Raw genomic sequence first — 26382 nt, forward strand, 5'->3', positions numbered from 1 at the left:
TACATGATAATGCGGTCAATCAACCGTTGTTAATTATTATTCAATTTTAAGCGCCCCAATTCTGTTGCCCTTCTGTTCCCCTCAACTTTTCCCATTATGATAAGCCCTCTAGGAGGTTTTGGAATTTGCTTGGACTGTGTATAGTGGCGTTACCCAAGTCTGTTTCCGTGTTAGTGCCGCAGGGGCAAAACTAGCTGGTGAAGTTGATGGGAGAGAAATGAGAGTTATAGCGGAACATTTTTGTGTTGGAGAATACTTTGGTTCTGTGTCACCGAGATATTTGAGTGATCCGTCTAAGTTGACCGCACACCGGTCATCTGTGCTCGATTTAACAACAGTATTCAGCACTCCGGAGTGACTATCCCTAGGTGCAACAACCATATTATACCTGTACAGTCACAATACCTGCTACCAAACATCAGTCTACTTGTTTAAAGATCTATAGAGGTGTAATCATATTTATCTGTGCATATTTCATGGGTCAAGCCACCACATGATAGCAGTTGAACCAGATAATAAAGTTTGCATGTGTATGACATGTGACTATTGAAACTACATCTCTGGGTCCACTAGGCGTCCCATAGTTATGCAGGTGTCAGTCATCCACCTGGAGAACATGCATGCAAATTCATCGGCCAGCCGTAAGGTCCATCTTGGATTTCCGGTGCTGAATAGCCCGATACCTACACCACGTTCCACCTCGTTGATGAAATACCCTAATTGGCCATTGGGACCATGCATGACACTGACATCCACTCTGGCCATTAGCCTCAAGGAGCTGGATGTACCCAGAAACTCTTCCTCAATGCATACAAGTTGACTTAATGCGGCTGTCACAAAGGACTCCAGTTCTAGATCAGCTAGGCGTCGTTCAGCAAGTGTGCCCCCTACTGGATCCATGATATCATCAAAGACATACGGTTCCCTCATAAGCAGGCTGTGCCAATCCCCAGGTTAAGATTTGTTAGATGATGATGGATGGTCGGTTGAAGCACTCACCTCATTTCCGCCAGGGACAGACCGGCATCCCGATGCAAGAAGACCCACTCCTGCTCTCTATTTCCAGGAGCTGTGTGTATAACATACAATGGCTTGCAGTCTACCAAGATCATCCGCCACTCTCCAAGCTGTTGAAGGGTAGGTACATATGACTGTTTTAACCACCTGAAGTGACCAAGGTCAGGGGGCAGATTCAGTGGATCCACCCTGTCCGGTAACAAAACATGACGTGTGCAGTCACTGCCTTCACGCTTTAGAATGAAGCCTTCAAAGGATTGCGACACGTTGGTATGGGAAAGGATTGTGGTCAGGGGTCTGGGGGAGTTGACCATCCTAGTAGCAATTTGGTCCAGGTCCATGATTACATTGAATTTTCTTGAGGCACGTAGCACCTCCCTGGATGGGGGCCATACTGGCATGATGGACTCCAGTATCTGCAGCCCACGTAGGTATTGCTGCAGCTGGATTGGGCTGTCCATTCCACTGGCTCGCTCACTTCTTCCGACTGTCAACATGTGATTTAAGGAACCAGACGCTGGTCACCTGCCTTGGATCTACCATGAGGTCTATGCCGCCCCATATGGAGTGATATCGCCGAAATCTTTGCCTGAAGTCGGAGTTTGTTGAGATTAATATATCATGAAAATCTTCAAACTTCATGAACTCCACATCCATTCCTCTGTGTTGGATTCTAAGCCACAATAGTAACTTATTGGTTCCAGGGATCAGTCCGGAATCATCAACAGCGTTAAACATCCGAACCTTTTCTTGAAGCCGGACTGGAACAAAGCCTGGTCGCTGTGAAATCAATTGGCTAGTTTTTCCACGGAAGACAAATCCATGAAGTGTAGGACTGCGCAGGAGGTCGGCAGCCAACAAGGCGGGATAATCGTGGGTCACCCAGTCCATGCACCCATAAGAATCCTGTACAGAAGCACGGGAGAACTGAGGATCCAACACAACTAACACCCGGCAAGACATTATACTAGGGCCTGAGACCAGGATGTACTTGACAAATATGGTATTGTCAGGTATTGCTCTGGGATTAAGAGACTGGACCAAGGTGTCAGCAATATAAATTCAAGCCACAATCAATTTCAGACCAGTTGCAGTGGCGCCGACTTGGCCGCTTAATGTTATGTCAACTACGGTTGACTATGTGTGTATATATAGGGATTGTTTCTCTTACAGTACTTATGAAGGGCCGCTCTGGACAAAAATTCGAGAATTGAATTGCGTGAGAAAGATTCCGAGTTCCAATTGCTCTCAAGAACCAAAAGCAACAAAATTGATGTAAAATTACTCAGTCAGGTTTTTACCGAGCATTCTAGCCAGTCCAGAATTCTACTTTGACTCCCACTAAGTAACTATTCAGGCCTCAGGCTCTGCCTAGCGACAAGCAAGGTTTTAGCTGACACAGGCGGCATTTCACGAGTCTTCCCTGAGGCAAAATTCTCAAACCGCTGGTGTATGTTACCATTACACTTTTCGGTATACTATGTGCGTGCGCATCAATATTCAAACTGATCATCTTGTATTTTGTACTGATGACGAAGCAAATAACATGACAACATCGTCCAAGTCCTTGCCCAGTTGTGCTCCCCATCCCTCCATTCTCAACAGTCCTTAGGTAACTTGATTTGGCGAAATAGCATGGCAGACAGCGTGGAAAAGTGTTGAGTGGCCTTGCTGAGTTGTTCCCCTGGCCATTATTGTCATCACATCTGTCTCGTCTGGGCCACCTTTGCCGAAGAGACGAACTACGACTCCGTATTGGTTGCCTGTCAAACTGCATTGAAATTCCTAGATCAGCATGTGACTCTGTTATCACCTTCTTTACGCCATTTCGATATCGTCAGGATGGCTACTTCCTCGGTTGCCACAGACGCTTTCTCGTGCAGTGTTCGTCGTGGCGCACTGACAACTGCTGTCGAACTGGTGGAGCAAGGCCGTGCAGTATTTTGGACCTGGCTGACACGCTTACGCTTACCACTCGACGAACTTTCACTGTCTAGTGACACGGGCGCAGCCCTGGCGAAAGAGTTACAGCAGCTAAGTTTTCGCCTTTGCAGCGCATTCGATAAATCCACCGAAGACCAGTCCCTAGACATCCAGCAGCTGACCATGCAATGGGATGATGTCGTCTCCCGCATCCGCATGATGTCTGCCTTTTCTCGGTTTCTCCTACCCCCGCTGTTTTCTGACCTGCGGAAAGCTGCAGAAGAAGGACCGGTCATCATCGTCAATGCTAGTCAGTACGGCTGTGATATAGACGAAAATGAGAAAATTGTAATAATGTGTGGCTTTGTTTGGCACTGCCGACATAAGCAAAGAAAAGCGAACTTGAACCAAATCTTTTCTCTGTCTGTTCTCTTCTTTTACTGTCACTTACTTGACAAAGTTCTTCTTTTCTTTGATTTGTGTCTAGAATATTATATTTATTCTTCTTGTCCAGTATCACCATGTCTCTATGAGGCTGGTTGGACATCCCTGTGTTGGTGTCTCTATGAGTCCTGGCCTGGGACCTTGGATGTGGTCTTCTTCTTCCCTTTCTTGTCCAGTATAACTATGTCTCTATGAGGCTGGTTGGACTCCTCCTGGGATGGCGCCTCTATGAGGCCTGTCCTGGGGTATTGTTGGCATGGCTCTGTCTCCCTGTCCACTGAACTGCGCCTCTATGAGGCTGGTTGGACTCCTCCTGGGATGGTGCCTCTATGAGGCCTGTCCTGGGGTATTGTTAGTTTGGCTCTGTCTCCCTGTCCAATGAACTGTGCCTCTATGAGGCTGGTTGGACTCCTCCTGGGATGGTGCCTCTATGAGGCCTGTCCTGGGGTATTGTTAGTTTGGCTCTGTCTCCTCTATGAGGCCTTTCCTGGGGTATGTTGAATGTGATATATCTAATGTTGGGTATTTAAAATATGGCTTTGAATAATTCTCCAGTGGGGCGGCCTGGAGTATCTCATGTTGGACAATATGGGCAGATATTGGGTATATGGATAGGTGTTTGAACTAGAGTTTTGGATATAACACTCCCTTGGGCAATAGCACTGTCAGATAGCATGGTCCCCATAGGTTGGTGATCATGTGAGTCTTAGGTGGGGTAGCCCAGAGTATCTCTCATTGGAAAGATGTTTAAACTGGGGTTTTGGATCTGACACTCCCTTGGGCAATAGCACTGTCAGATAGCATGGTCCCCACAGGTTGGCAATCATGTGAGTCTTAGGTGGGGTAGCCTGGAGTATCTCTCATTGGAACAGATGTTCAAACTGGGGTTTTGGATCTGACACTCCCTTGGGCGATAGCACTGTCAGATATCATGGTCACCATAGGTTGGTGATTATGTGAATATTAGGTGGGGTAGCTTGGAGTATCTGGCATTTGGCAAGATGTTTCAACTGGGGTTTTGGATGTGGCACTCCCTTAGACCATAACAATGTCCCTGATGCCCACATTAGTGGAAGAGGTCTTAGTCAAACACAAATCACCCTCTCAACACTACTTTTCAGAGACATTCAACAGATCATAAATAATAATCATGATATTTGAACGTGTTTTCCCATCTATCAAGCGGTCAAGTCGATCCAGTCAATCAGCACGGTCACTAGCGCGTACTTGACTATAACATCTGTATTATTCGAACGCAAATATTTTGGATGCTCCGCAGATATGATCAAACTGAGTGTTGCAGGCCCCAAAGCGCATTCAGGATTTGGGGCGTGTTATCACTGATGTCACCACAGGTTGAAAATTGTCATGTGAATCTTAGGTGGCATAGCCTGGAGTCTCTGATATTGGGCAATGTGATTCACTTCATGGAGGTCTTCTTTTGAACGCTCAGCGCTCAGAGAATTTGAGCGCAAAACATCATGTAGATTACAGAAGTCACGGCCTATATTTGTCTGTTGCCATATTTGTGGTTGTTTCTGTCGCTACTTGTGTGCCAATTCCTGTTAGTGTTTTTGTCCCAATTATTGCTACTGTTACTGTCACCGTTACTGTCACCTTTTCTGTCACCGTTTCTGTCAACCCTGTCCCAATTCTGTTACTGTTACTGTCACCTTTTCTGTCACCGTTTCTGTCAACCTGTCCCAATTCTGTTACTGTTTCTGTCTGAATTTCTGAATGTTTCTGTCCCTACTTCTGTCTCAATTTGGCACGTGTTCCTCATGTCACTTTTCTATAGCTGACCAGGTTTACTCACGTATGTCACTGTGTTGTTTGTAATTTTCAATTTCACTTCCTGCACCCACTGCGTACTGTACTATAGCTCCATTACATGCTATCAATTAAAAATATGGTCCTGGCGCGTTCAATTTTCAAGGTCGACAGGTATCCGATTGTTCTTTTTCTTGATACCTGTTGCCTCCGCATAAATTTGCTGCATTCGCTATTGCGACTATCAATTCAAGTCTGCTATTCAAGAGCAATGCCGTTGGCACTTCCCATCCAGGTTGCTTCGCTTTCAAGATCATCTTGATGTCAGTCCCGGTATGTCTGATTAAACTTGAAGATGAGGAGGCTAGCAGAACATATAACGCACTCAATGCAGCTATGTTTGACATATACAAACTCTTCCTTCTGATCTTACAATGCGTGCATGAAAGGGGAGTAATTACATTCTTAGTTTCTTATCCTCCTCAAATGTGTCCTTCACCTGCAAAGCACTAGTACTATATCAGTCCCGCGGATGCACCATGCGTGCAAAAGTCCAGTAGATAGGTGCGCACCTGATAGCATGCTGCCCTAGGGTGACTCACCCTCCTCGACTCAGAATATTAGGGTGACGGGGTGACGCCTGGCGCCTATGGATCTAAATAAGGGAGGGTGACGGGGTGACACCTATAGATCTAAATAAGGGAGGGTGACGCCCAAGATACTGGATAAGCGAGGGTGACGGGGTGACGCCTATAGATCTAAATAAGGGAGGGTGACAGGGTGACACCTATGGGTCTAAATAAGCGAGGGTGACGGGGTGACGCTTGTAGCACCAAGGACAGTGCCAAGAGGACATATTGGCGGATGGGAAAAGAAGCGAGGGTGACGGACAGCCACTTACGACACCTCATGGGAAAAAGAAGGGGTGACGCTGACAGCGCCAAGGGCAAAAAATGGCGGATGGGAAAAAAAAAGGTGGGGTGACGGACAGCCACTTACGTGATGGACTTCCATTTGCGGCTGGGGTGACGGGGTGACATTTACAGGGGTGCGCCCGTCGGACCAAATAGATAGGATTTTTGACTTGGTGTTCAGTTTCCATTTCTCATCAACATCTAATGCATGGGGTTAGAACAATGTCTTGATTTCACAAGAAATCATTGCAGTCAATAGATTTCAGAAAAACTTTGTGTAGATTGTAATGAGATCCGTGCTATTCGCTTAGTATCTGAGCACCTCAAAACATCGATAAGCCCTTTTTCATCAATTATATCACTGGAACTCCTCATTCCTGAGCCAAATATCTAAATCTTGTTAAGTAGCGGTGTATAGCCAATTAATTTCATTGTTTTTGTCTCTCAAGACAAAGATCCGTCACAAATGGACCGTAATTAATAGCAATAAAACACTCCTTGAAGGTGAAAGTCATTTTATATATTAAATTCAGACACATATGGTAATTGGTGTCAGACACTAGTAATGATACAACTACTTTTATGGTGATTGCACGCTTGGTATAGTATTATATAACAAAAAGTATCAGAAATATCGAGATTTTTGTGTAGTGGGTAGCGCATCACATATGATTGCATATCATTTGCTTCTTTTCTCGTGTCTCTGTGAAAAGTAAGACCACTGTGAAATTTCCAGGTCGGACAAAAACATACCTGCTTCCCACATTTGGCAAGGCGCACGCAAGCACCTCTGAATTTGCATAAACACACTTGAGTTCCGGCAAACAATACTGCAAGTCCCCGTCTTGCTATTGAAAAGGTGTTTTTAATACGGGGCTTTGCCATTAAAGTGTCAATGCCATCTGAAGATGTTGGAATAGAGATCCTGTGAATATAATTGCACTCGCACTTGGTCTTGTAAGAAATTAATACACATCAACAAGTTAATAAATACTTACTACAATGTGATCTGCATCTGGTATTGAATTACCAATACTTGATGAGAAAAGTGTCTGTTCCATATGTTCAAAAATAGGGTATTATTGGCTGATTGTGCTGCTGGCCTGCTCTGGGTGCCAACCACTTTTATGGCATCAGCTGTCTTGTGAGCGGGCCCATCAATGGTTATTGTGTTCTCTTGCTAGTCACAAAGAGTGTGAAACCTACCCAAGCATTGTTATTGTCAATGTCAACAGGTGTGAGACTCTGCACCACAAGGTCAACACACCATTTGCTCTTGTGATGCACCAAGGTCAGCTAAGGTATTATTCATATGGGAGCGTGCCCCTTCCTCCTTTTTTCCCACGGTTTTTTTTTTTTTTAAATCTCTATTTCATGTTTATTCTTCATTTGTCCTTTTCATGTTTCTCATTTTGACTCCCCACCCCCTCAAACTGCCTACGTACATCGACATGTCCGCATCACATGCTCGGGGCCAAGATGTGATCTTACAAAGGATTATGTTTGCAGACATTTTGCCAGCATTGACCCCATCACGTCAAACACAACCTCACCCATTTTCGGCTTCCAAATGGCAACTGGCAACGTTGACAAGGGGGGCATAACTTGGGGTTTCATCGGAAAAGTTCCCACGGTCAAGGTGCTTTCTTGAACCATCCCACTTTCAAGTATTTTGCTTATCAGTTTATCGCTTGCCTAACATCTTGACCTATTGATATATCACAAGACCATGGAATAGACTTTCCTTGACCAAGGGCTAAACCTTTGATTTTCATCAGAAAATGTTCCATGGTCAAGTAAGCAAAATGCAAAAATTCACCAAGTCTTGTGATGTGACTTGCAAAAGTGTTCTGTACCCTACCCCCTATGTTGCATTGCCCCTGGGGAGGAGCAGTCACACAAACAAACAAAAAAGCAGTCTTATATTATTATACATATATAAACTAAACTACTACTTATATATAAAGGGGGAGCTATTGTGGTGTGGCGGTGAAGCTGCCTATCATATTGGGTGATGTTTTGGGGTGTTGTGGGGGTTATTCCCACAGTAGGTGGCTAAAAATGCGAAAATTGCGGAGTGTGGGAATAATGTGGGAAGGCCTAATATGAGGAGGTGACAAAAATAGAATATGTTTTTTGTGAATTATGTACTGCCTGGTATGACAAATAGCTGAGTTTCAAAAATGCCAAAAAATGCGGCAGTGTATAATTACCATAATGTTATATAAGCAGAACAGTGGGTACAGTGAGATAATGATTGTATGACTGCCTCAGTTGATATTACATCTCGTATATCGTCTGTTGACATGCACAAAACCTGTTTTGTACATGAACATGGCAAATATCTGGCTTATAATACCTTTCACAATAGCCTATGGTTCTACCCCAGAATTTTCTATGCGGCATTCGTATTTTAACTGTTTAAAATAATACTTATCCTTCTGGAAGATTGCCTTCAAACTTGTAATTTGTCAATTAGTCAGCAGTTTCTCACACCTCCTATAATTTGCTTATGCATTTTCACATATTCTAGGTATGTTTTGTGTGATGTTCTGACATATTCACATACGCGGGTTTTTCATTTTTATGGTACTGAGAGGAAAGTTTGAAAGACTTCAAACTTCATTACACAATCAGTCTCATGTGACTTGGTGGCACATCATGACACCCATGCAAAGCTTCATCATAACAAATATGCAAGACCAACATTATGGTATTCAACAAGTTAACATTCAGACAGTGAGAGGCAGTGTACATAGCTTTGTATCACAGGTTAGCATAGCCACAGAGCACAGCCATTAATGTTAATTTGAAAGATTCTGGAATATTCTATTAGCCAAGTTACAGAAAGCCCATTTCCATATTATCTAAGCTTGAGTGTGAATAAGTGAGTGGAGAATAAGAAGAGTGTTCATAAAGCTCTTTTTTAAATTCTCACCTCTAAGATACTAAGTGACACACTGAGTGAAATATTAGGTTATTTCATTCCACTTTTGACACTGTTTCCCACGACATACAGAAGCATATTTGAGGCCACCATTGAGCCATACTTTTTACACTAGCTGGTACATGGTTATCAGTCATCTAGTGCAGATATATTCCAGTTCTCTTTTAGACACAGAAAATCTATTCTGTGGGGAGAATATACATATTTTCATCAGCAAGGGAAGACAAATAAGACTAACAGTCAGTCACTAATATTAAGAAACTTGGCCCACTTAAGACTACATCAAGAGGGTGTACTCTGTTCTGTCCTGTGTCACACTCATTGTATAGTGCCTGAGCAGCAGAGAGTAGGTTTCAAAGCCACATATTAGTTCGGGCTGATCCGTATTTAGAGGCTTAGTTTGATCTCCAATTGGTTTGTGAAGATAGGGAGTATCATTATAGAATTATCGCATAGTCGTACATCTGTATTCATTGAAGTCATAGCACTGCATTGTGCTGTGGAAACAACAATCTTGCTGGGTGGCCAAGAAAAGGTTGGGTCAAGCTAATGCCTAGCTGCTATGTCTATACAGACGTGTTCGACCCTAAAGGGATTTGCTACTAGAACGATGATGGATATGTGCGACCCGAGGGCGCGTTAAGCGCAGGAAAATAGCGGACAAGGTATGCGCGAGGTGTGGGGATGTATCCAAAGGTATCCAAAGCGTGGGAACGCGTGGCCGAAGGTGCGGAAAGTGCGGGAAAGTGCAGACAAGGTATAGGGAAGTCAAGGAACGAGGTTCGGAGAGCATGAGGGCAAAGGTATATTGCAAGGTAAGGAAAGTCTAGGTATAGGGAGGTATAAGGAACCTAATAGGGGCTAAAAAGCGCACACTACAAGGGACTACTTTGAAGGTAAACCTATAGGGAGAGGTATCCAGTATGAGGGAAGTGTAGTAAGTAATACTAAGAAGTAGTCAACTTATACTGTCTAAACTCTCACTCGGAGAGGGAAGGGATAGGAAATATAGTAAATATGTAAGGACATATAATAAGGCTGCAACACATTTTACAAGCCTCGAGGTAAGGAAATTCACATACCAATGGAGTTTGGATGGACTATGGATAGACAAGGGACCTTCCTAATGCGTTTCCGAGGTATCCGATGCGCGGGAAAGTGCGGATAAGCGGATGCACAAAGCACGGGAAAAGCAGGTTCGGGTTCGGACAGAGGTTACTTGCTGGACAAATGATGGACAATGATAAGGAAACTCATAGTGCTCTGTACTCCTTGACACATATATGGCAATGACCCATTTGCAGCCCAGGGAGGATCCGAGTGTCACAGCGCCAGTTATTGACTTTCTTTAGGATCATAGCACTGCATCAAGCCAGTTACTGATTCTGTCCCCCCTTTAGTCACTGTGTACTTCCTTTGAGAACTCAACACACTTTTTCCACAAACAACCACATTATCGACCGTTAGTATTTGTCTGAACCATTGACCATGGTAGGATATTGAAAATTGGTGATTTTACTGTTTTCACATCCTAGTAAGACAGTGTTACCACACTGGCAGTTTCTGTCACTGCTGGACTTAGTGTTTTTGTGACAAGCTTGACTCGGAAGGAGTTGAAGGAGTGGCTGAAACCTTAAATCATCGGTGGTACATACAGTAGATATTTTTACATGTATGCTACATGTTTGCAACCGATTCACTGTGCTACAAGCTGCCGAAAATCCTATAGTCACAGAGTCAGGTGCTCGGATTGGACCAACTCTACACACTGTATTGGCTATATATTGATGCTTCTAATTAGAGCCCTTAGTACATGGGAGTCACACATGAATTTGCTAGGCACTTTGCTAGTAGTACTTATGTATGTACAAATCCTCATCTGACTCGTGAATTAGTAATGAGTTTGGGAGTCATTGAGCTTGTTGTCCTGGGACATGTTTCTCCTTCAAGTTTTACAAGTCTCGCATAGTAAAGCATTGAAAATTAGTGCCATATTTACCAGTTACCATTTTCTTTCTAAACTCATTCTTTTAGACTTATGGTCATCAGCACAAACAGTGGTATCTATGCTTGATTTCTACAAGACATAATGATGGGGGATGGTTATCAGTCCAATGAGGATGGCTCCGGCTTACACTCACCCATATTCAGGGCTCAATTTCCTTAGCTGGACGGATACAGTAAGTCAGACCTATTGTCTTTTCAAAACAATTTTAATTATCATTTCACATGTTGTCCACAACAAAGTCCACTATTATCAAGATCAACTAGATATACAACATGCAGTAGGCATCCTAGCCTCTCAGTTTGATTACACCAATATCAACATCTACCTGCACCCTCACCTTCTTGAAACCTTTTCAAATTTTCATTCAAATCAGAATCTTCACCACCATAATTCTTACCAGTCTGAGTTTCTTCTTCCACAAAGAAATCACCTTGGCCTTGACACACCACCCCATGCCTACCCTATCACTTGTCTTCCACCCCCTCCCAATTCACAGTGCTGCCATCAAATTGTTCTACCAAAGCCCCTGAAACCAAAAATATTTTGCAAGGACTTGCACACACCATCTTACTCAGATGGTTGCTCAGCACAACCCCATGCAATACAAACTCCAGAGAGCACTCAATCTTCTGTTCTAATATCAGAGTCAACCCTCTCAACCACAGCCAGCGAGCCCCTTCAGTGACAAATTCCATATCATACGGGCCAGCGGATTATGGGCCCATGTTGTGTATATCCTTGATGATGACGGATGGGCCAGGAAACATATTATTTCCAATGGAGATGGGTGGGCCCATGTATGCCAATGATATATATATCCTTGATGTTGACGGATGGGCCGGGGGAATATGATCATTCATGGAGATGGGTGGGCCCATCTGGGTAATATGTAGAGTAGGATATTATAGACAGCTGGGCTGAAGAGAGATGTAAGGCAAATATTGTTATATAGACGGGTGGGCCGACGGGGGTGTATTACATATATGGGTGGGCCGAGGTAGGGGAATATTACATAGATGGGTGGGCTGACGTGGGGTGTATTACATATACGGGTGGGCCGACGAAAGGGATATCATCATTCTTCTGATAGTGGGATGGTGCGCTTTGATGGAGAAGTGCTGGAGGGTGGTCAGAGATTGATCAGTAGTTCATATACTTAATACTGTTCACATTATGTCAATCTGCGGATCCCCATCAGACAATGGAAGCTTGCAGAATGAGTATTAGAGAATGAGATCCTCATTGCAAAATACTACTATATTAAAACATTTTTCTGGGAGCGCAGAAACATGTCAGAATCAACAACATCAACAAGAAAGAAGTCTCGATGAGGATTGGCATAATCTGGAATGAGCAAAGCACCACAAATGATTGAATGAATGGAAAGGAACTCTGAAGATGCTGCAGGCCATGCATGCAGCCGAGTAAAGCGCAGGTCCTGATCAATGGCAAGCCGTGGGCCAATCAGAGCATCCATTGGAAGCACGAGAGCGAGATCCAAATGTCAGTCGCCAACAGTATACTTGAACATGAACAAGATTTGTGCAAATATATTTTTGGTGTTGCCGTTCTTGTTGTGAGTATGAATTAGTGCGCAATCATGGCGCTCATGCCCATGGAAGCTTGGACTGCAATGGAGATAGTCTGTTGCAAGCTTCCAGTCAACGATGGACTCGTAGTGTACCTTGAGGTAGCGATATTCTTGTAGCTGCAAGAAATGTAGTTCAATTAGCATCACAGGAAAATAAAATAAAATTGAATTAACCTTGTCCTGAGCTGCCGGCCTCAACCACGTCATCCCATCAGGCAATGGTATGTTGTGGGCAGGAAGGAATTCATTGATGAATATCAAAAATTTCTTGCGAAATTGGTCAAAAGTGCACAATGAGCTGTTTGCTTGCTCCACATCAGCAAAACTCATAGGGTGTTGAGGAGAACCGAGATAGATATGGCCCTGAAATGATGTGCCAATGTTTTCGGTGTCCTCAGGGTCATTGATGTCATCTGGATCATTGTCATTAGTGTCCTTGAGTTTCCGCAGATGCTGTTCATCAAGCTGGGCAATAAGCTTGGAAACAAGGGTCCTGTGGTCCAATTAATGATAATGATAAAATGAATTATACCTGATTTGCAATGTCCTTGTGGTTTGTCTGGCGTAAATACATCTGTTTGAGTGGTCCATGTTGCTTTTCATTGGGACGAGTGCTGAAGTTCCGAGCAGTGCCTTTCTCCCATATGTCATGAAATATATGCTTCCCAGCATGTACCTTTGAGAAGTTTCAGTTCTTGGTTGAATCGCCTGCAACATTGACATATTCCTGTATTACTGTAATTAGATGAGCAATGGATGATGGTGTGCAGGCTGCTGAGGCAGGTATAGGGCAGGATCTAGGATGATGACATGAGCTTGGGTGCCTTAAAGAAGTGGAATAGTACCTACAACACCTGCCAGACACTTGGATTACTGGCTATAACCGCCCAGTGATGTCGACGGTGTAGAGTAAGAGCGGAAGGGGCGTGGGAAGCCGTCATTGGGTGAAACTCAGGTAAGTCTGGAAGGTCACGGGATGTCTCGTATGTGCAGGGAGGGCGGGGAACAAGTAGGTGGTACTAGCTATAAGGTAGAAAGGTATTTGGGGCAATATTTAATGCTGGTGTTGACGGATTACTGCAACCAAGCCTAGTTAGGCTTGGCAATATGCGTAATCACCAAGCTTAATAAGGCTTACTTATTGGGAAGGCCAGGTGGCCACACTGTACAGAATCTCACAGACACTCCAGTGACTGCCTCATGCACAGAATTTGTGCACAAATTCAGGTGTCACTCTGCACAGAGGCTTACAGACCTCCTTGTACACAAAACTCAGCCAGATATGCAGTAGCATAATAGATCATATTGATAATAGAATGATAAGCGAGATAACAAAATACAGTAAACAGATGTAGGAAACAGAAATACTTGGACACGTGAATATGAAGCCTCAGTCAAGAATGATCTGCAGGTGGTCATGTTGAGCCCCCACAGCTCCGTCGACCCTCAAACTTGCGGTCCTGCATGGTTGAAATTAGTATCAAATAAGACACACAAAAGCAACATTCTCGCCATCCAGCTTCAGCCCACTCTTGCAGTTGCACCAATAACCTAGGGCCATGATACAGATCCTGAAGGATGTCCTTGAGCATTTGGACCATTTTGGAGTAGATAGGGCTGTATTCCCTCGCAGTAAACTTTGGGTAATATTTTCTGTGGCCATTCTTTGCGAGACCATTGAGAACACAGTTGTACTATAGAGAGAAAACTTGAATCAATATATTATAATGTCGAGTAGAGGTAAAAATACTACTGCTGTGCTGACCAAAGCCAGACATGACACAGGCAATTGGTTGTGGAATATGTCTGGTTGCCTGTGTGCGATTCGGTAAGGTCCTGTGTAAAAGAAGATGATGACAGCGTCACAAAGTGCGGAATGAGCAAACTTCCTTGTTTTACCCTAGAAAGATTCCCTGAGAATAGACCCTGTCAGCGCAAGATCACTTACATATTCATCTAATTCAAAGCATAGGAAGAGTGACCCTTCCAGTAAGTCTGCAGCAGTGTGTTCTACCCACTCTGCACGTTCTTAGATGGGGACCGAAGGCGGGGAATGAGCGAGTATGATTGGGGCGCAAGGCTCATAACGTATTTCTTCAAGTCGGATCGCCAGGTTGCAAGATCATTGTACAACTGTAGTATAGATCTGAATCAATGAGAGCAGCGGGAATGTGAGTTTTATGCCTACCAGCCGAGCCATGTTAGATTTCTGTTGTGGCCAAATCCCTGAATTGCGACATGAGACAGATTGGTTTGAAGAGGGAACAAATGCTTATTGGCTTCAAATTGTTTACCATCCTGGTCCCATGCAACTAAGACTGAAACAAGAACCTCACTTACAGACGACGGTAAATTGGCAACTAAAGCTGGGAAGGGATTGTCCAGGGCATGTTGCACACGACATTCTCCTTTAGCATCCTCAAGAAAACATTTCCATCGTGGACCATACCATGCTAGTTGAGTGGGCTTTGGCCCATCAAGTTTCCTGGATTGTTTGGTTTTAGACCGCTGAGTTGGTTGGTCCTCGTCAGACTCGACTTGATGCAACAACTCAAGGGTTCCAGGATTGGGAAGGCGTGGCCGGCCATTCATCTTGTGATGGCATCTTAATACGTTGTTGGGTTGTGACATCGTGATCTATAAAGAAAAAGAGTGAGCCTCGACAAGGATGAGTTCCATCGTCTCACCTGAACTTCCTGTGACTGTGGCTGCATGTGCAAGGTATCCAGAGGAATCTTGAAAGGCAAGTAACTGTCAGCACAATACTGGCAAGTCAACCCATCATACATGTGAACTGTTGGACCGCTGGATGAGATGATGTGGAAGGATTAGCCGCACATGAAACATTGGTCTGTGCAACCGCGTCATCTTCATCGCGGGAATATTGAAACTCAAATTCTGGTGTAAGAGGATGAGTGACTTGAGGTTGCGAAGGAAGCTCTTGCCCAGAAAATCCTGTGATTAGTATTAGTAAGATTGTTTGAAAGACAAGGCGACTGATCCTGGTAGTTTGCCTCTGAGCACGCAGGAGAGTCACAAACACATTACCTGGATGTCCAGTGTGATGTCCACCAACCTCTCCCCAGCCAAACTGCTGGTGACTCATCTCCTTCTCCTCCTTCTCCTTCTGTTCGTCTTCCTCGTTGTTGTTGTCATCTTTGTCATCTTTGTCATCAGAACCAATGAATCCTTGCACAGGGATGTCACACATGTTCTGGTCCAGAAAGCCAGTTGGCGGTGCAACTGAATTAGCTACACTAGGACCAGTTACAGTTTTATGAGGTTGCTTCCCAACAACTTTCCTCCCAACAGTGTTTAGACCTGGGTCAGGAGGGACAGCAGTGGTGTGCATAGCAAACCTGAATCTTCCTCCAGCTTGACAGAACAAGAGATTTAGAGGCTGTAAGGGTTCCACGGTACTGACATCTGCGCGTGAGGTGTTAGGAACATTTGTAGTAGCTGATGAACTATATGGCGGGGTGCAACCTATATGCGAACGATCAACATAAATAAATAAAATACAACTATGCATCAGACCTTTGGACGACGACCTCAGCCCTTGCTGTGAGGTGGTTCTGGAGCCTGAGGGTTGACGGGAACAGTAGAATCAAGGGATATAGAGCCCTTAGGTTGGTGTACCCAAGACAGAGCTTCTAACAATGCTCCAATCTTCTCCAATTGAGCCTTCCCACCTCCCGTTCCTGCATTGGCGCGGCCAGAATGTCTATCAGGTTCATCAGTGCTTATTCTATCTAGACGGAGTGACATGAGTGGCGTGCCAGATGTCTTGACAGGTTCTGCTGCTCGGGGCTTCTTAGACTGACGCTTAGACACCTCCAAACCTTTGCGCTTGGTCTGTTTCTTCTTGGGGCTGGCAACAACACGAGGAGGCATGATGAGCTACAGAGAATTTGAGCAGAGAGACTCTGAGAGAGGAATAACTGATGAGCAAATCCAGACTCACCAAATATTTTATATAAGGACACCTTGAGGTTGAAAGGAATCACAGGTTTTCCCTAAGCAAATGACATGGTATGAAACAATTTGTCTTGAAACATCATGCATTTTCTATGCGAGTAAGCAAGGAAAAATATGTCCCCAACCGCTGCATGCCTACTAAGCGATTCAATTTCTAAGTTAGCGAGGCTAACGTAGAATATAGTCTACATGTGAGAAAATGTTGTGGCGCAGCAACTTTCTTCTCGAACCACATCAGCTTCTGAACGTCATGGACAATCTCCAATCCTAACTCTATTGTTTTCTGCTCACATTTCCTTAAAATGGCTCCTTTATTAGACAACCCAAATGACGCAGTATTACCAGATTTCAGGACAGCTGATCACACAACAGCCAGGGCTAGACTCGTAGCCAACAGTGTCGGCAATGATGCTCAAGCAGCAGAGCTTTTAGCAACCTTGTGGACGTTAAACAACAATACAGCCAGAGAGCTCTGGGCAGAGCAAATTGAAGAAGCTGCTAGAGATGCCAAAGAAGTCTGAAGGCTAGCAATGGAAAAAGAATGAGACCAACAGCAAACCATCGCGGATGAACAAGAAGCAGCTCACAAAGAGGAACAAAAGAAAAACAAGTCCAAATTCGTTCCTGTAGGCAACTCCAAGGTTCCTTCCATACCAGTCATCATCCTGTCTCACTATGCCGTGCAGAAGTTGAAAGCAGGAGAGTATTGTGAGCTCTACTATTTCACTAATAAAGGCTTGAAGGATGCTAAGAAGAGTCTACTCGCAACCGAATCACCAGGTCTAACATTAACAACAAACACTGATGGACAACAAACGTGGATTAACTCTGACGAAACTCGTGACCCCAAAGCTGTCATCACCAAGGACGAGAATCTGTCCTGGGAACATTTCAATGAAGCTGCCCCATGTATGATCACGGCCATGAAGCAACATGAGTGGCCAGAGGATAGAGTCGACATGCACATCAAATTCTGGACTGCACTCCAGAACCATCGATGGAGACACACTTTCGACACCTTAAAGCAACGAGCGCTGCTATTTTATCAAAGCCAGCAGCGTAGACTGTGGCACCTCACAGCCGGTGGCCCCTTTGGGTGGAGTATAGCTGAACTCAACCAGGATTTAATCCTGGAGGCTAGAGAAGAGATTTTCAATGAAGATCACGACCTAGCACTCGCTGTGCTCAGACAGGTACATTCATTCCGAAGTCTACTTGCAAAATCTGACTGAGTCATCCCTTTTCATTCCTTTTTCCATGAATCGCATGGATCGTGCTTGCTTCATTGATTTAAAACCTTGTCGACATCACATTCAATCAACAAAATGTTCGTTACCTTGACCATCACACGTTGTTTGGCTCTAATCGCCACAGAATCATTACTCAGACATCACGCTCCTTTATCATCGCTTGTGACATTGTGTCGCTGTCATCATGTACCATCATTATCACCCATGACATCGTGTCACCGAAACCTCCCATTCGCACGCACACCAGGCTGCTGCTACTAACAATACCAACGCTAGTCGCAACACACAGACACCTAATGCCCGCCCCGGCAGCATTCAGAAGAGAGTGCTATCTCCAAACACGGAGAGCAGCAACTTCAAGAAGAAAACATGTTTCTTTCGAGACCACGCTGACCCATCTGGCCAACTCCCATGCTGCGCCATCTGTCTTGGATGCAACTCCCACTGCACAGTTGAATGCAATGCCCTCAGAACATGGGACAACCTCTTTGACACCTTCTCAGAACGCATCAACAAGGCGCTATGGGCCAAGAATGGATGCCAGCTATGTACCTCATGGCAATGAGAAGAGGGTTGCTCTAGCAACCAACACAATAGCAAGCACCTGTGCTCGCGATGTGGATCGTCCGACCACGGAGCTCAACCATGCTCTCAAGCACAGAAGAACTAACCCTCTCACCCCGTATATCGCAGATGCATGGGAGCAAGAGCTACGTAGCGCCAACACATTTGATCGATTTGCGAAAGTTCCGGAAGGTTTCAGATCAGGTTTTAAATTAAACTTCCCTTTAATTACGCATATACAAACCCCACCAAATAAGGACTCAGTTAATGAGTATCGCACGGAATTGGACCCCATCATCCAGAAAGAGTTTCACAAAGGAAGATACATAGGTCCTTTCTTCCCTTCAGAACTCGTCTTGTGGTATGTGCCCAGGGCACTGTCGGACTGGGTGAAGGTAAGTATGTTCTTCCGTGTTGGTCATTCATTGAACTGCTGTGCTGCAGGAGGATATCAGTGCTGCAATGCATTGTGCCAATGATCTCCTCAAGAAAGTCTGTCCCCAGTGAATGCCAATTGCATTTGGAGAACAGACAGGTCCTATTTCTAACTGACTGAAACACCTGGTGTGTCCCAGGCTGCATAAATGTATCTCCATGCTGGTTTCAACAAGGTCACAAGGTCAGTCATGTCTCATCATAGCGTTCTGTGGTTGGCTTGTCCACCATGCAGTAGACATACAGACCGGCGACAGATGTGTGTGGGCATGGTTCATGAGAGACAGCGTTCATAACCATTTCAAGATGCCCTGTGGGGAGCACTTATTGTATTCTGAGGCAAATCATGCAAAGTACAGCAAGGTGGAAGACATTTTAAACGGTATGTAGACTTTATCATCCTCACTGTTCTGTTTCACATACTTCATATTATTTGTGTTCCATTACTATACTGGAAATGTGAGTGACCGGTGTCGCATATGTAACATTATTCATGTGGGCCAAGATGTGAGTCACAGACTCATGGGCCAAGACATGAGTCATGGACTCATGAGCCGAAACATTATTCATGTGGGCCAAAACATTATTCATGTGGGCTGAGACATGAGTCACGAACTCATGGGCCAAAACATTATCCATGGTGCTAATGTGCTATACACCTACCATTTGACTATGGGCCCAATAGAGACTCTTGTGTATTGTCAAGCATGGGCCCAGCCATATCTTATGGCTACAATTGCCCATGGGCCCATATGGGATGGCTCATATAGTATGGGGAATTGTCCTATTGGGCTGGCCATGAGATACGGACTATTTCACTGAATGGGCTCAGAAAAGAAAGTTACCAAGAGTGCACTCGATGTTCTGAGGATGTGTCTGAAGTACTGAAGTACTTGTCCGATGAGGTCCAAAGGTGGTCCAACATCAAGAAATGCAGGTCCAAGGTTGAGCGAAGCGTCCAAAGAGCTTCCAATTAACAGCAAATGTTCTGAGAGTGAAATAATACAGCGGGTATGTCAAAGTATGTCAAAGTATAAGACTTGCAGAAGTACCAAAGTATGACTAAGCTAAGCCTATCGAAAGAACTAAGAGATAGCAAGATGCGAAATGGCAGCGGTCAAGCCAAATAATCATTCTGAATGAACAAAAAGATTGATTGTGCAAAGTACAACTAACCAAAGTGACTCTACTAACTATGACTCGTAGCATGGAAAGTGAAGTGAAGTGCGAGTAGCTAGTGAGGCAGATTATATCCTACAGTGTGAAGGTCCAGAAACTATGTAGGCAAAAACAGTGATGAGATAAGCCATCCGAAATGTAATAGGACTCAAGGCGAGCTGCTACAAAGATATCCATGTAATAACACACGAGGTGTGCTGCTATACATATTAATCAAGCTTTCTAATGGGCCAATGATGTATGTGCCCTTAAGACATAATCAATCATAGATGAACAAGGTAAAAATGCACCAGTGAAGTCAAACAGACACAGACGGGATATGGTACGGAGGATTGGAAGTGTATACAGGCCTCAGAACAGGACAGATGTCCTTCAGACAACTTGGACAAACACACGGAACTCTCGGAAGGTAAAAGGAGTGTCGAGGAGTAAAATGTGAGGTACCTATAAGATTGGCAGGATATGAGCCCAACACTGATCTGAGTACTACATCTGTGGGGGACTTAGATACTGGCCGTCCTTGGTCAGCCATACTCAAAAAAGACTTAGCGAAAATCTGTGAGATTTGAGCGCACATGACTGATTCCCATATGTGGAACGACGCGAAAATCAGTGGACTGGTGGATCGTGGGAATTGTGGATGGTTGGAACAATGGGACGTGGTTTTGTGGATCAATTTGTCATTCCCTATAAATTCTCGCCCTCTTCACTCCTTCTCTTTCCTTCATTGCTACTATCATTACTATGTCTTTCTTGCAAATTCCCATAAACCCTGATGCTGAATGTTTGTTGCATGAATTCGATGCATATGTCACAGAGCTCGACCAGCTTCATACATTGATTTTGCTTGACAGGATGTGCTCCATCAGCGACATGGAACAAAGGTGTCGCAAGTGGGACGCGTTTATGGTATGTGTGTTTTTTTCCTTCTGTCGTTTCTCTGCATGCTAATGTGTCTGTTTCAGGAAAACTTAAGCGCATGCCAAACTGAGGCCACTGAAAAACACATCGCACTCCCCCTGACTGCCGCCATTGGCAAGAAGGGTGATGACTGCATTACTGCCTGCCCGTGCATGGTGGAGGCGATTTGCAAAGCCGAGGAGAAAACTGTGGAGGATTCTTGGAAGTAGAGGAAGAGCATCAGAGGGTAGAGGAGGAGGAGGAGGAAATCACTCAGAAGGCTGCGGAGGAGGAAGAGTTGGCAAGGAAGACTTCGGAGGCTGCCACATTGACCCATAAGATTGTGGAGGCTGGAAAGGAGACTGCGGGTGACAATGGAGATGGAGAGGAAGATGGTGAGTCTTCGGAGGCTGGAGAGAAGACTGGCGACATCATTGTCATCAAACAGAAGGTATGTCTTTTTCTTTTTCCGACTTGCGATTTTCCGACTGGTTGCATGACCACTGGCCCCATGCCAGTTATATGTCATGACAACCCTTGTGCAAAGTGTGCCTGGCAGTCTCTTCATTGCATTGGACTAACCGGACGGAGTTGTAATGTGTGCAGAGAAGTGCATGTTCGGTGTGAATTCAGCACCTCAGCCCCTAGTAAGTCTTTTCTTTTGTCACTTCTTCATTTCGGAACTGACTTGTGTTTTTCAGAAGGCAAGAAGGCTAAGGCCATCGCTGCTGCCGCAGCGCCAGCTCCTACTGCTGGTGGTTCTCGGACTTCCAGGAGGAAAGCTATGTCGGACTGCACGACCATTGTGTCTGAGGATGAAGACGTCACGCCTCGTGCTCGTCCAGGCCCCGGAAAGTGAAAGAGGAAGGATGTTATATCAAATCAACAAACAATACATCAACTGTCAATATTGTTCCCATGGTTTGTCTTTCTCAACTTCAACCAACCAACCAACCAAACTAACCAGCCATGTTTCTGACCTCATTCTCTCAATGCTCTATCATCCACTCATATCCTGTGGCCTGTCCTTTGGCCACTTGCATACTGCAGCTGCAAGTGGTCATTTCCTTTGTTTCAATTGTTTCTTGGCTATCCATGTCTCTAGAGACTGGTGCCTCTTACTTTCCTTCCGTTCTTAGGTCCTTCTTGGCTATCCATGTCTCCAGAGACTGGCACCTCTTACTTTGGGATCTGGAGGGATTTTGAGCTAAGTCTCATCACTTTCAATCTTAATAACTTGTTACTTAATTTAAACAGGATGTCACTAAATCTTATTTAGCCATACCTCAGATGTTATAGTTATAGCACATGCAGTCTCTAATATAGAAGTGGATTATAGTGCATGACACTAGATACTGAGTCTCTTTTCTCATTTCTGATTTCATAAGAATATGATGCATATACCAATGAGACTGTTGTACATGCAGCTGGACTTCTAGGACCCCCCAAGCTTGCGAGGGAGGGAAGAAGTCCAGCTGATGTACAACAGTCTCATTGGTAACCCTAACTATATTGGACCCTAACCCTAAATAACTAAATTTAAACAAATAAACAACAACAACAAACCAACAAACCAAACCCTAATAGATAAAATTAGCAACAAATAACAACAAATAAAATACACCATACCTGATAAACAACAACAACACCAACAAATAACAACAAACAACTAACTAAACCTAAAAACCTAAATCTACCAAGCTCCAGACATGCGGTCCCCCAGGGAGCCGCTGTGTATGTGGTGGCAGAATGGACAATAATATGCAGAAACACAGTGTCCTAACTAACCAACCACTATTCATGTGGTGGTGGTGGCATGTTGCAATGTGCAAAAATGTGGTCCCCCCAGGGAGCTGCTGTGTATGGGGTGGCAGAATGAACAATAACATGCAGAAACACAGTGTCCTGAGGAATCACTGTTCACGTGGTGGTGGCAGCATGCTGCAATGTGCAAAAATGCGGTCCCCCCAGGGAGCCGCTGCTCATGTGGTGGCAGCACACTGCAATATCCAAAAATGTGGTCCCCCCAGGGAGCCACTATTCAGGCAGTCTCATAATGTATTACTGAGCATGTAGCAATATGCCAGAAATTTAGTCTCACCAGGGATCCACTGTGCGTGTTGTAGTGGCAGGATGGAGCAATATGTAAAAACAGAGTCCCCCCAGGGAGCCATGTCATATGATGATGCAAATGTATTACTGAGCATGTTATCCTGTGGTGATCCTGTGTATTATTGAGTGTGCAGCAATGTGCACAAAGCCAGTCCCTCCAGGGAGCCACTTTGAGCCACATTCATGGGGTGGTACAATATATTACCAAGTGTATAGCAATGCGCAAAAACACAAACATCTGTCAACACTAACTGAGTGATGTCATGTGGTGGTGCAAATGTATTACTGAGCATGCACCATCTCCAGAAATGCAGTCCCCCCAGGGAGCCACTTGTCATGCAGTAGTGGAATGTGTGACTAACCAACCAACCATGTAACAAACACCCATGACTGACCAACTGACACAGTCCACCCAGGGAACTGCCTTGCTTTGGCACATGATGGCCACTTCCGTCTCGGGACCTCCGCCGACCACATTGGTCCTAACCCTAGGCCAGGGTTAAGGTCTCAAGCACTGGGACCCTAGCCCTGCCTCGTCTACGAACGTCTATCAACCCTAACTAACTCACATTTCCAACAGATTCTGGAAGCTTCAGCAATGTAGAGGCGATCTCACGATAAATCAAATGCTGGTGAGCAACTACATTGAGGATGTCGACACATTTGTCCGGAACGGTCACCTGAGATACACCTAATTAGTTGCACCACAAAATACTTAATTAGAACTGACAATTTCTTCGTTAGCTATGCCAACAACAAATTGTGTCGTCTTGGTCTGATTCTGCATGATAATGCCAAATGTACATAGAATATCATTTATATCATCCTTGGAGCGAGGCTTTATCTCCAAAACGATTGGGTCTGACGTTGGGAAGGGCATGGTTGATTCTGAAGTCGAATGTGTGGCGTGGTTGATGTTTTTGCCAATAACAATCCGATTAAAAATCAATACACGTGTAGGTCACGTGACATCGATATGTTGATTTTCCTGAACAGCTTACAAGCTTCGTTTTTATATTCCAATCTTGAAGGTTTCGTCACGACCGACTGTTAAACCTGAGATATGCTGATCGCACCGGATCACTATGGAGTGCCTAGCGTAGAACCAGCGGGAGGTGTTGCAGGGGACAATGCAACAGAACCAGCGCAAACCCCAGTACCAGTACCAGCATCAACATCAGCATCAGCATCAGCATCGGCATCGGCATCGTCAGCATCAGCATCCAAATCAGCATCCAAATCAGCACCATCACAGGTATCCGCGGTGCAACAACATCCAGCAAGGACAGAGACTCAACCTGCAGATGCAGTGGCACCAGGAAACATCGCTAGATGCCGTAACCCAAACAGACAGTCCTTGCGCGTGCCTTATGTCAAATTGACTTTGATTGTGGGAGATGTCACAAGCCTGATGGTCGTCGATGAAGATGATCGAAAACCTTTGATTTCTACCAAAGTCACAAATGAAATTAAGGCTCCTACAATCGTATGAATTTTAGCACTCTCTCCATACAATAACGTGTTTAATATTGTTTTCAGTGTTGTATATATTGTCATGACGTCGGATCGTACATCTGGAGGTGCACCGTGTCAACTTGCCATATCCCAGTGTGCATCAGTAAGGGTTTAGGCGACTATGGATGTGTCGATTGCTCTCCCGATGAGCTCACAGGGCAACCGAAGGTCACAGAGTCGACCTTCAAATGGCACCCCTTATGCATCAAACTTAGTCCAAGCAACACTCAAGCAACACTTCAACATCAATCCAATGAGGGTAAGTGAATAATATGTATGACATCTGATTGAAATATGTTTTCTAAACATTCATAGCTTCACACAGCAACACGGGTGCTGAAGTCTGGTAACAATAATCCTAGCGCCATGACACCACACTTTGAATGGCTCCGGAATATCAATTACGAGGGAAACCTCCTCATATTCGTCAACACTCATTCCGATACTGAAACAGGACATCTCGTCGTATCTGGAAATGAAAAGAATCCAAAATCAGTGCCGATTCATGAGGTCAGTACCTGCGTGTCCAAAGCATCTTAAATGACTCACATGTGCCACACGAAGCTGCTCGATAATTACATTGGTGGTACGAATTTGAAATCTGCAACGCAGGCCATTTCTTCCATCAATATAAAATCTGGAGTTGGGCCGTGTGTTCGTGGACTCATTATATGTTCCTGCGGATCCACTGGGAGGGTCAATCAAAGCGCCCAGTTATTGAAGCTTATTGTTGAAAGGTGACCTGAATCATCGCAAGCGCGAAAGCTCGATCTAACTTACCATCCCTCAGAGATATATTCGATTTCGTTCTCGCTTTTGCAGGCGTATCCACCATGGATGTGGTCGTTGTGCCTGCATTGAATCGATTTATAGAGAACGTTTACATATACGACATGAAGATATGGGACGCACTGGAGGAGTCATTTGGGGAGGATAGGCATGCAATGAATCACTCGCCAGTGTTGCTCTCATTTGCAGATATCAAGACCGACATAAACGACAAACGACAATGGGTGGTCGACACCAGGATGTTGGCACTCTCGAATCTGAGAGACGGCAGGCCTTGGGGACTCGATATCTTCCGATGTTTCAATGCTTCATGCAAGGCACCTGCTTACAACATAATTTTCCATCCGAGCGGCAAGCAATATTATGGGAATCAGTGGGTGCAAACGAAGATCAAATATACGTGTCTTCAATGCCAGACGGTTGTGAAGGACATTTCTTGTCCGACTTGGGTTCATGCAGCTAAGTCGTACAACTACGGACGCGTTTGGTACCAGTGGCCACTGACTGCGGAGCAACTACAAGAGATTGGTGTCGCTTAATGATGTACAATCTCTGCGAAGTAACAATCATTCATGATCTTGCTGATCGGTTGTTAACTTCATATGTTACATACTGCATTTTCATATGAACAGGGGGAACGTACATGGACTACTGCTATGATTTACGATACAAATACACATAGAATTCACGTCGTTACGGGTCTCCAGCGTGCTCCATTGTAATTCAGCAAGTGTTGAAATGGATTTGGCAGTTCAAATTCCATCATGTGACTTCATCCTACAAAGACATCCGACTCCCAGAATTTCTATTTACCCTGTACCCTCCGCCCTCCGCCCTGTGCCTCTGCCTCATGTTCTCTTGAGGTCCGCGAGCGTCACATGGGTATGGTCACGTGATGTTCAAATTAGTATACACGTAGTCTTGACAATATTATATCTTTATGTATATATGCTAAGTATGTACTATAGAGTAATAACCTCCGCAGATGGAACAGTGCCAAGTGCGGAAGTTTACGATACTTAGTTTATACAACCTATATATAATAT

At 44.6% G+C, this 26382-nt stretch overlaps 9 protein-coding genes across 9 annotated transcripts; 4 read left to right on the top strand and 5 right to left on the bottom strand.

Moving 5' to 3' along the window:
• Positions 1-552: 552 nt before the first annotated feature.
• F5147DRAFT_780850 (uncharacterized protein) lies at positions 553-1418 on the bottom strand (the record flags this gene model as incomplete). The annotated part of the gene is made up of 2 exons (XM_041442529.1): positions 553-937; positions 1000-1418. 2 exons carry the CDS (start codon positions 1416-1418, stop codon positions 553-555), a joined length of 804 nt encoding a protein of 267 aa, XP_041285690.1.
• Positions 1419-2859: 1441 nt separating this feature from the next.
• On the top strand, positions 2860-3823 carry F5147DRAFT_841240 (uncharacterized protein; the record flags this gene model as incomplete). Its single annotated transcript, XM_041444361.1, has 2 exons — positions 2860-3250; positions 3581-3823. The coding sequence occupies 2 exons, from the start codon at positions 2860-2862 to the stop codon at positions 3715-3717; spliced, it is 528 nt and encodes a 175-aa protein (XP_041285691.1). The 3' UTR covers positions 3718-3823.
• A 1492-nt stretch (positions 3824-5315) lies between these two features.
• Positions 5316-7380, bottom strand: F5147DRAFT_658590 (uncharacterized protein; the record flags this gene model as incomplete). Its single annotated transcript, XM_041434466.1, has 8 exons — positions 5316-5493; positions 5757-5809; positions 6154-6269; positions 6822-6858; positions 6879-7022; positions 7067-7120; positions 7275-7313; positions 7336-7380. 8 exons carry the CDS (start codon positions 7378-7380, stop codon positions 5316-5318), a joined length of 666 nt encoding a protein of 221 aa, XP_041285692.1.
• Positions 7381-12278: 4898 nt separating this feature from the next.
• F5147DRAFT_587453 (uncharacterized protein) lies at positions 12279-13209 on the bottom strand (the record flags this gene model as incomplete). Its single annotated transcript, XM_041431993.1, has 4 exons — positions 12279-12461; positions 12540-12731; positions 12789-13091; positions 13147-13209. Coding segments are annotated over 4 exons (741 nt in total), but the record flags the coding sequence as incomplete, so codon positions are not given.
• A 795-nt stretch (positions 13210-14004) lies between these two features.
• F5147DRAFT_658592 (uncharacterized protein) lies at positions 14005-16508 on the bottom strand (the record flags this gene model as incomplete). The annotated part of the gene is made up of 10 exons (XM_041434467.1): positions 14005-14074; positions 14166-14308; positions 14380-14450; positions 14633-14747; positions 14955-15251; positions 15302-15349; positions 15453-15569; positions 15691-15973; positions 16039-16100; positions 16254-16508. The coding sequence occupies 10 exons, from the start codon at positions 16506-16508 to the stop codon at positions 14005-14007; spliced, it is 1461 nt and encodes a 486-aa protein (XP_041285694.1).
• A 386-nt stretch (positions 16509-16894) lies between these two features.
• Positions 16895-17824, top strand: F5147DRAFT_587454 (uncharacterized protein; the record flags this gene model as incomplete). Its single annotated transcript, XM_041431994.1, has 3 exons — positions 16895-17107; positions 17147-17218; positions 17279-17824. 3 exons carry the CDS (start codon positions 16895-16897, stop codon positions 17822-17824), a joined length of 831 nt encoding a protein of 276 aa, XP_041285695.1.
• Positions 17825-20764: 2940 nt separating this feature from the next.
• Positions 20765-21779, top strand: F5147DRAFT_658594 (uncharacterized protein; the record flags this gene model as incomplete). The annotated part of the gene is made up of 5 exons (XM_041434468.1): positions 20765-20929; positions 20986-21064; positions 21103-21371; positions 21439-21466; positions 21622-21779. 5 exons carry the CDS (start codon positions 20765-20767, stop codon positions 21777-21779), a joined length of 699 nt encoding a protein of 232 aa, XP_041285696.1.
• A 1535-nt stretch (positions 21780-23314) lies between these two features.
• On the bottom strand, positions 23315-23912 carry F5147DRAFT_658595 (uncharacterized protein; the record flags this gene model as incomplete). Its single annotated transcript, XM_041434469.1, has 3 exons — positions 23315-23389; positions 23602-23712; positions 23763-23912. The coding sequence occupies 3 exons, from the start codon at positions 23910-23912 to the stop codon at positions 23315-23317; spliced, it is 336 nt and encodes a 111-aa protein (XP_041285697.1).
• A 1184-nt stretch (positions 23913-25096) lies between these two features.
• On the top strand, positions 25097-25875 carry F5147DRAFT_587452 (uncharacterized protein; the record flags this gene model as incomplete). Its single annotated transcript, XM_041431992.1, has 2 exons — positions 25097-25284; positions 25338-25875. 2 exons carry the CDS (start codon positions 25097-25099, stop codon positions 25873-25875), a joined length of 726 nt encoding a protein of 241 aa, XP_041285698.1.
• Positions 25876-26382: the final 507 nt, after the last annotated feature.

This window comes from Suillus discolor (genome assembly GCF_016758755.1).
Source record: "Suillus discolor strain FC423 chromosome Unknown F5147scaffold_117, whole genome shotgun sequence".
NCBI classification, from domain to species: Eukaryota; Fungi; Basidiomycota; class Agaricomycetes; order Boletales; family Suillaceae; genus Suillus; species Suillus discolor.